The following is a 10,164-nucleotide window of genomic DNA, read 5'->3' as shown; positions in this document are numbered from 1 at the left end:
AAGTTTATAGCCTCTTTTAAATATCAAAATATTCTTTTTACTGTTTACCACTGAGGCCAACCAGGATTACTTTGGTAGCAACTAATGAGCCCAACAACAAAGCTGATATCAGGCCTTGTGCATAGCATAGCATAGCATACATCAAGCTTCCAACATCTTGTGCATAAGGGACATTCAGTCTTTCTTGTCCATTACTGATGTCCTTTTGAAGAAATTGTAGTTTTGAAAAGATTTTTAAGTGAAAGCAATGTGAAAACCAGAAATAAAATAATAAAACCCGGTTCTCACTAGTGGTAGAGACCGAGTCAAACTCAGGGAACAGGAATACTTTGTATTCAAACAAGCAACTAAACTACTCTTTATTGCCAAAATGAAAACGTACGATAAAAGTAAATCTAATTAACTATTACAACAAATAAATACCCTACGCAGAGGGCTTAAACTGGTTTTATTACAAACCAAAAATTGAATTAAATTGAATTCCTAAATTCTAAAATAAAAGTAAAAGGTATCTTCTACGCTCGTTGCTCGTGTAGCATGCTCGCTTATGCTCTACTCCGTGCTATCCTGCACAAGTCAAAAGCACAAGCAGTATAAAGGAAAAACTAACAAGTATGCTATGAACAATGTAAATCTGAAAATGACTAAAGATCTAAAATATGATGAAACTATGTAAAGCAACTATACTATATGTAACCAACTAAATCCAGCTAATGCTATATGAAAAACAACCAATGCAAGTGAAAAATAGACTATGCTAATGCTAAGTATAACAAATGATTTGAACACTAAACAATTGAAAACACACACAGAAAATCAAACTACACACAACCCACAACACACTCTCACAGTACATAACACTCACACTCACACTCACACAACATACTCACATTCTTTCACTCAGCACACTCACAAAACATTCACAACACATGTTATAGAAATGCAACTTATAGCACACATATGTACACATTCACAACTGCATTCACTACACTCTTACACTCTACACTATCACTCATTGTAGCCACTCAAAGCACACAACATACACATCATACACTCACACTGTCTCTACTGCAAACAACATTGTTCACGCTACTTACACAACACTCATATGTAACTCACTTTCAGCATTACACAACACTAATTCAAACTCCACTTTTGCAACACTCACAGCAACACTTTTGCTACGCTCATTCACACAGCATACTCACACTCACACTGTCTCTACTGCAAACAGCATTGTTCATGCTACTTACACGACACTCATATGTAACTCACTTTCAGCATTACACATCACTCATTCAAACTCCACTTTTACAACACTCGCATTACACTTAATGTCACAACACTCTCACAGAACATTCACAGCATATGCATATAGAAATGCAACTGACGATGATGGTGATGTTACAAATAAACGCTATTACTGTAAAATCGAATGGATGATGCAGATTGAAGACGAGGCTATGGATCATGATGCTAAATGATGAATGCTAATGAGGAGACACAGGTACAAAGGAATCACACGATAGATATGCTGATGATCAAATGCACAAAGGAAAATCTACATACTCGACTAATGCAGAAATTAAAATGCAATTAAAAACAAAATATCATAAGCAAGAAATTTACAGAAGATCTATACATTGAAATCAAAGAAATTAAAAATGATGCATAGGAAATTTCTAGTAAAACGAACATATACGAAATAGGGAATTTACAGAAATCAAGAAACAAGGAATTGCTATGAATATGCAGAAAATCAAAGAATGAAAAACAGGAAAATGCAATGAATGAATATGCAGGAAATCAAAGAATGAACAGGAAATGCGATGAATATGCAAAAAATCAAAGAATGAATAAGAAATCAAAGACTGAAAAAAAAACAAGAAAATGCGATGAACGAATAACAGGAAAATGTGATGAATGAAAATGCAGGAAATCAAAGAATGGAAGAAAAAAATAGGAAGGATGCAGATGCTGAAATGTGTGGGATGCAGAATGAAATTGATGCTGGAATGAGGTGCGATAATGAAAAGGGGAAAATGCAAGCAGATTACAGAATGTTGATGCAAACTAAATAACACACGGTAGATGATGTGCGATGAACAGATGAGGATGATGCAAGATGGAAACGAATGCTGATAAAAAAAATGAATGCATAACCGATGCCGAACATGATATTGAAACGTTAAAATGTTAACATGCAGCAAACGAAAATCACAGAGTAAACAACATTCGATCTAATAAATCTTTTTTTTTTTTTTGTAAACACTGCAACTATCCTACACTACAGAATACAGAAGAGAAGAGGAACGAATTAGAGAAGAATGGGAAAGAAGGAAAGGGAGAAGAAGGAAGGAAGAAGAAAAGAAGAAAACTCATTGTTTCAGCTTGGGTTGGGAAAAGAGGTTTGTCCTCCACCGTTTGCGCTGCCGCCGGATTAGACTCCACCAGAAAGAGGGAAGAGGAAAGGGGAGAAAAAGAAGAAGAAGAAGGAGAAGAATAGGAGGAAGAGGTGGAGAGGAAGGGGAAGAAGAATGGGGCTTTGCAAGAGAGAATATGTCTCTTTCCTCCCCTTCGTGAGCTTTAAAAGTCTGAGAGAAAAAAATTCCTAACTCCTAATATTTATAAAATTTTCGTTTTACAACTTCTCTAAAAAATAAATATGCTAAACACCTCAATTTCACTACATTTTGCAAAAACTTATAATAACTCTATTCTAACTCTATTTTTTTCATTATTTCAGGACTTAAACCTACTACATTAATGACAATTACTAATATATACACTAAATTGCAAAATAAAACTAATTTTCAAGCATTTTTTATTTTTTTAGCATTTTAGCACATTTACTCGAAACTAACACAAATTTGGGTTTTTAATACATTTTTCTATGAAATCATGCATAGTTCAATATGAATTAAACCCTAAAATGTATGCATGATCAATTACCAGAACTATCATTCTTACTCAATTTGACACATTTTACTATAGGTATTCTAACATGCTTTCAATCACTCATTTTAAATTTCTTGAGTATATGATTTATATACCTTTCTTAACTCAAGCTTAAAAGTTTAGAATTTCTATATCGAGTGATTTTAATTTCAAGAACATATGATGTTTCTCTCATGTCTTTCATCCCGAACTGAGAATTTAACCATGACTTGGTTTTGACAATCATATCGTTGTCGTTTTCAGTCAAAAGAATATCATTCATATATAGTGAGAGAATAATAATTTTACTCCCACTTTTCCAGACATAAATATAGTGATCAAATTTATTTGACACAAAACCTAATGACGTAATTACCTTATGAAACTTTAAGTACCACTGACGTGATAATTGCTTGAGTCCGTATTGAGATTTTTTCAACCTATAAACTTTATCTTCTTTACCTTTTATTATATAGCCTTCAGGTTGTTCTATAAAAATGGTTTCCTTGAGCTCGCCATTAAAAAAAGTGTTTTTACCATCTATTTGATGTAAATCTAGGTCATAGTGAGTTACAATAGCAAGAATTATCCTTATCGAGACAAATTTTGCAATAGGTAAATATGTTTCAACATAATCTAATCATTCTTTCTGAGAAAATTTGTTAGCTACTAACCTCGCTTTAAATTTATCAATACAACCATCAGACTTGAATTTCTTCTTTAAAATCCATTGACATCAAATGGTTTTCCTTTTCTTAAGTAAATCAGTTAATTCCTATAACTGGTTTTTCTTAATGGACTTAATTTTCTCTTCCATGACTTTTACCCAATTTGTTGACTCATGTGATTTTATTGCCTCATCATAAGACAGGTTATCTTTCATGTCATCCATGTCTAAAATATAACACAGTTCCTCTGACAGGTAGACATAATAGTCATCCAAGTTTGACAGGGGCGCTCTAAACCTTTGTGGCCAACCTAAGACTGATGAGAAGAAGATGAAGAATTTACAGATAGTTCATCATTACTTAAATATTCTTACGAGTCATCAAAGTCATAATACAAATCAAGAGGATTATCTTCATTTATTTTAGAAATATTTTCTTTCATGTTTTGATCTTTTAAGAATATAAAATCTCTACTTTCGATTAAACCCTTATCAGGGTGGTAAAATCTAAAACCTTTGTATCCTTTGGGATATCCAATAAAGATATACCTCATAGATCTGATATTAAGTTTAGCTCTTGATCGCTCTATAACATTTATATGAGCTACTGAACTCCATCTACGAAAGTGACTTAGCTTAGGTTTTCTTCCTATCTATGATTCATAAGGTGTAGAGACAATGGTTTTACAAGGAACCCTATTTAAAACATATGTTGTTCCATGTATTATTTTTTCCTAGAATACTTTGGGTAATGAAGCATTAGATAACATGCATCTAACCATGTCGAGAAGGGTCTTATTAAATCTTTCAGCCACATCATTTTATTGAGGAGTGCCAGCCACACCATTTTATTGAGGAATGCCTGCAATTATAGTTTGAGGTCTGATCTCATTAGCCTTATAATATTCAAAAAAATCATTTTAGGTATATTCTCCTTCTCGATCAAACCATAAAACTTTAATCTTTCTACTAAGTTGGTTTTTGACTTCTTAACGATATTCTTTAAATTTGTCTAATAATTCATACTTATAAGTTATAAGTTAGACATAATTATATCTTGAAAAGTCATCAATAAAATATATAAATTATTATATTTCTTTATGAGTTTAAATCTTGAAGGGACTACAAATGTCAGTGTGTATGATTTTCAATAATTCAGAGGATCTAATTACATTATGTGAAAAAGATTTTTTTTTCATTTTTCCATAAATACAAGATTCACATCTATGAACGAAGATTCATTAAAATAAAGTATTATATTTAATTTAACAAGTTTCTTTATTTTATTTAATCCAAGTCTTTGGTTCTAGACATTTACATCCACATTAAAGACATTGGCAATACAAGAAAAAATCGAAAGAATTTTATTCATATCAGAATTATAAATTTTGAACAAACCATGTTGTTTATCAAAGACTCCACTAAACAGGACTCAACCATGTTTTCTCATAGTAACCTTTCCTGGTAAAAATCTAACTTCAAAACCCTTGACAACCATGGCCGGAACAAACACTAGATTACGTTTCATGGATGGTACTTATAGAACATTTGACACTAGAACATTGTTTCTAGAAGTTTCAATGCGATAAGTCCCAACACCCATAACATCAGAGTAGGTGTCGTTGCCCATGTACACCCGATGTTCACTGGATTTATACTTGATCATGTACATTATTTCTTTCTTGCTCATGGTTATATGACGTGTCTCCCCAGAGTCCACCCACCATCCAGAAAGAGCCTGGTCCGTATAAGAGCATTCTGATATCACACAGATTATATTAGAGATCTCCTTTTGCTGGTCATTTTTGTTGTTCATGCTATTGTTGTTGTTCGACCGACTTCGGCAATCTTTCTTCAATGTCCAAGTTTTTCACACTTGAAGCACTTTACCTAAGAGGAGATTATCTGCGTCTTACAGAATGTTGAACCTTTTCTCTTATCAAATTTGTCATTACCTTTAAAAAAAAAATTAAAATGTTGACGTCTAGAAGGGCTATGGCTGTGGTTGGGAGCATCTTTTGTGAAGTGTAATTCACTTTTCTTGTCTTATTGCATATGTTGTTGCTCAATTTTAAGTTGAGCAGGAAACTCTTCTAGGGATAGATTTTTTGAGTTCAATCTAAGAGTTGTTTGTATCATCTTTCATGAAAATGTAAGACTATGTAGAATGGTGGATATCTGCACGATCATGAATCAAATTTTCAACTATCATCAAGTTCTTTGCTATTACTAGTAGTTTGTTCATGTGGTCAATTCTACATTGTCATTCTCTTGCATCCTACACAAATTATATTGCTCCAAAAGCAATTGAATGTGAGTTTCAGAGGTAGTATCATGTTTTCTTGAAATGGCATCAAACATAGACTTTGTTGTAGAGTAATCTTCGAACACCTTAATTAGATCATCATCCATGTAGGTGAGTATAATGGTTTGAGAAAAATTATTTTGTCTGCTTCAGTAGCTTTGTCACCAGGGTCTCTCATTTCAATAGTGAGGGCATTCTTAATGCCCTCTAAGGTCAAAACAAGAGGAATCCTCCTCTTTCAAATATAAAAATTAGTTCCATTTAGTTTATCAGTTTTAGCAAGTTCGATTGCACAAACCCTACTTGTCTTTTTTCTTAATTTAAGTATTTTATGATGGCAAAGCATGATAAAGATATGTTCAATATTCAATAAGTAGACAAATAAAATAATATTAGTCATGAACTTATAAAATGGCATATTCATAATCAGCAAATTCATGATATCAAACTTATTTTATCATGCAAATACCAAAAAAAATTTACGATAATCAATTTCTTCTTATTTCAACTAAAACAAAAATCAATGAGGCAATCTGCAAACTCTTAGTACTTTTCTATAATTTTAGAAAAGTCAAAGGTGAATACTCCAGAAAAAAACAGAACCCCCAAAACAAAACTTTAAAAAAATAGGGGGTTTTCTGCAAAAAAAAAATAGAAATATAAGCATGTTTTGGATATATGTTAAAGTTCAGGTCTATTTTTAGAAATTACCAGAAAATTAGGGACCTGTTCTATAAATTGAGGGATACAGACGTCAAAAATAATAAAGAACAATAACTTTATTATAACAGGATATAATAGGCACTAACACAAAGGAGCAGGGACAAAAATATAAATTAATCGAGCAGGAGCTTGACCGATAATGTGAGAAAATACAAAGGGAAAAGTTGTAAATTTACCTATTAAACCGTATAAAAGATACAAATTTTTGAGAAAACCAGAAGCTTTAAGAGAATGCTTATGGTCCAGTGAAGATCTAAGAAAAAAAAATTCAGTCGGCGAAGAGGGTTTTGATCAACCAGTTCGTTTGGCTTGTCGAAAAAACAAATGTGATGGTGGCGGTGGTTGATGAGCCTACGACAGGAAAAACGCAAGTAATCCCTTTTTTTTGTTTTTTTTGTGTAGCGAGGTCGTCGGATGCCAGCGACCTCATTTAAATGTATTTGTAGGATTTTTTTGTTGGACATGCTAAAATCATAAATAGTACATCCTAAAAGAACATCTTCCATTTTTTTGTTTGAGAAAATAGATTTTATATTTTTTACATGTAAAATTAATTATGTAATTAGTTTGTTTTTATTTAAAAAATTTAAATATTTTTAGATTTTTTAAGAAATTGTTTGATTTTTTTTTATGTTTTTCCAAAAAAAATTGCCAAAAAAACTTGAAAAATATTTAGAAAGTTGATAATCTCCCGAGAAATTCACAATAAAAAATAGCCGTTTTAAACTTTTGTAACTATGGTCCAGACCAACTGGGTCCAAGCCAATGGCCAACTCATGGACGGCACTATCTCTGTCCGTGCTTTTGTGTGCCTTTGTGGCAGTTTCTGTGTGCCGTCCATGTGGTCAAAACTCGTGTCACGTGCCAATATACATACTCCACGCCTCCCACTAACCAACAAAAGATACCCATCTCTCTCTCTCCAAGTTAGATCTCACTAATAATCAGATCCAAATTAGGATTTGAGTTTTGCATCCCAATCCAACTTAAAAGTATGTTGAACATCCAAATCCAACTAAAATCTGGAACCGACTACCTGTAAATGTCATATTTTTAGTTAGCTAGATCTGGACTCAGTTTCAGATGAACCACCCAACTGCAAATCCAAGTTTGAATCAAATTAGGTCAGACTTAGTGTTGTTTAGATTCGAATCGATCCGATCAGTTTACATCCTCTCTCTCTCTCTCATCCAGGGGTGTCAATGGAGTGGGTTTGACCCAGACCTGACCCATACCAAACCGTATAGTGTGGTGGCAAATAAGAAGGTATATGGACATGGGTTGGGTTTGTGAAATTTTGAATTAAATTCGGGCCCAACCTGAGTTTCAACTAAGAACCACAAATTTTCAACTTAAAAATAATAAATAATATTATTTTACCGGTTATAGTTTGGGTCTGGTTCACGTAATCCTTATAAAATTCGTGTATGGTTTTTCTTATGGTGAATTTGATTGAATCCATGTCCAGACCCGGTACTATCATCTCAAATAAAGTTTGATTGTTTGAGTCTGGTTTTACTTGGATTCGAACCAAACCTGACTCGTTGACACCCATACTCGTATCTAGGGGTGTCAACGGGTAGGGATTGGTTCGGACCCAGTGAAACGAGACTTGGCCCTGATTTTTAGGTATGGTATCGGGTTCGGACCCAAGTCTAATCAGACTCACCATAAAGGACACCATACCCGGACCTTATAAAGACTACATGAACGAGACCCGGGTCATATTCGGTAAAGCAATATTTTTTATCATTTTTATATTAAAAACTGTGTGTCTTAATAGGAACTCGGGTCTGGTATAAAATTTCACAAACTATACTCTAACCCTATAAAGTTTGGTTTGGGTCCGGATAAACCCGACCCGATACCCGTTGACACTTCTACTCGTATCAAAAGGAGGCCAGAGTAAAGAGAGAGAAGCTAACAAGCTAGTCTTCTCACACCCGCCACAAAAAAATCACAAAATGAGCACAAACTCCAAAGCAAATGCCCACCATAATCACACGCTTCCTGTCTCTGTAGCGTGGGCTATTTGATCACCACCCACGTCGGCACGTCTTCCCCCTTCCATTCTCCTTCCCACCTCCTCCAGAGAACTTTCATCTCGTCTCCTCACTTTAATTTCATCCTCCGGGAACCCAAAAAAAAGAGAGGAAGAAACGCAGAATGGGTCCGATCGTAGTGACCCAGTTGGCGACGGGGCTGGGCGTGATCGCGGGAGCCATGTTGGTGAAGTCGGTGATGGAGCAGAAGCCGATGGCCGGAGGGTGGCCGCGCTGCCCAAGCTGCAACGGCACCGGCCGCGTCAGCTGTCTCTGCGCTCGTTGGTCCGACGGAGACGTCGGCTGCAGGACGTGCGCCGGCTCCGGCAGGATGGCCTGCAGCAGCTGTGGCGGCACAGGCACCGGCCGCCCCATTCCCGTTGCCTTGTCCGTGAAGAAGAAGAACAACAACCACCATCCTCACCAATAATATGAAGCTTTAATTTCTCTGACTCAAGATGATGAGGTCTCTTCCCTCTCCCCTCTTTCTCTCTTCCTTTCGCTATTGCTCCTGGCTTGTAAGGGGAAAGATGAAAACCAATTAGCCAAACAGTGGCGTTAATTTGTTTATTTTTAATTTAAGCAGTGAATTCAGGGGAAAAAATGAAGTATATATATATGTATATTTAATGGATCACATCAAGGCAATTTGATGGTAATTAGCCAAATCTCTCTCTCTCTCTCTTTAAGGGATGTATGTAATGGCTTTACTATTTGCTTTGTCGAGATGAAGCCCCGTGGCAAAGGACACACACCGTGGGTATTGAACCTGTGACGTCTCCTCGACACGTACAAGCCAACCCCTAGCCAAGAGTACAGAGCCCTCCTAGTTCTTTGTGTGATGTGATTGATGCAAACAGAGCTCCCCTTCAATTCAATTGGGCTCATGTCCACCACCAAAGAAGCTATTCATCTTTCCTTGGTTTGTGGAAGACACGATGGTTCCTATTGAGTCCTTGTGAGGTATCCTGCAATACTGTCCCGACTTGACTAGTCGGGTAGGCTTTTGACTTGACTGAGTTGATGCGGACTTGGTTCAGCCCACTTGTTCGTCAAACGATATTTCTTATGAAAGAGGTTATCTTTCATATGAAATAGAGCCTCAAAGAGTGAAACAAAATGTGGCGAGACACGTATAATAAATAAAAAAAAACAATTTTCTTATAAAAAATGGGTTCATACTTCCTCAATGGAAAGCACTTTCCCGTCAAAGTGCCCCTTTCAAAGGAAACATGCTTCCCTTGAGTATCACCACCACTGGTTAATTATCAGAAAAGAAACTAAGAACTACAAGATAGAAATTTAGGAGAGCAGATCAAGTGATCTGCCAAAGAAAAGTGATTTTGGCTGGCATCCTCACTGTTCACAATGTACACAAGGACCAAGAGGTCCTTGGTATGTTTGATGCGCCGTTCCCAGCATGATTTGGACGAAAATCTCGTTGGGAACGGTGATTTCTAACAAATGTTGGATGCGGCAAACGGCGTTTT

General features: G+C 35.5%; 1 protein-coding gene across 1 annotated transcript; it reads left to right on the top strand.

Annotated features, from left to right (window-relative positions):
- Nucleotides 1-8,709: 8,709 nt before the first annotated feature.
- On the top strand, nt 8,710-9,342 carry LOC149840535 (uncharacterized). Its single transcript, XM_090003195.1, has one exon. The coding sequence runs from the start codon at nt 8,799-8,801 to the stop codon at nt 9,102-9,104; it is 306 nt and encodes a 101-aa protein (XP_089859321.1). The 5' UTR covers nt 8,710-8,798; the 3' UTR covers nt 9,105-9,342.
- The last annotated feature ends 822 nt before the right edge of the window (nt 9,343-10,164 follow it).

Source organism: Nuphar pumila, chromosome 4 (genome assembly GCF_984573655.1).
Source record: "Nuphar pumila chromosome 4, dmNupPumi1.hap1.1, whole genome shotgun sequence".
Taxonomy (NCBI): domain Eukaryota; kingdom Viridiplantae; phylum Streptophyta; class Magnoliopsida; order Nymphaeales; family Nymphaeaceae; genus Nuphar; species Nuphar pumila.
The sequence above is the reverse complement of the archived record's forward strand: the minus strand, read 5'-3'. Positions and strand labels throughout refer to the sequence as shown.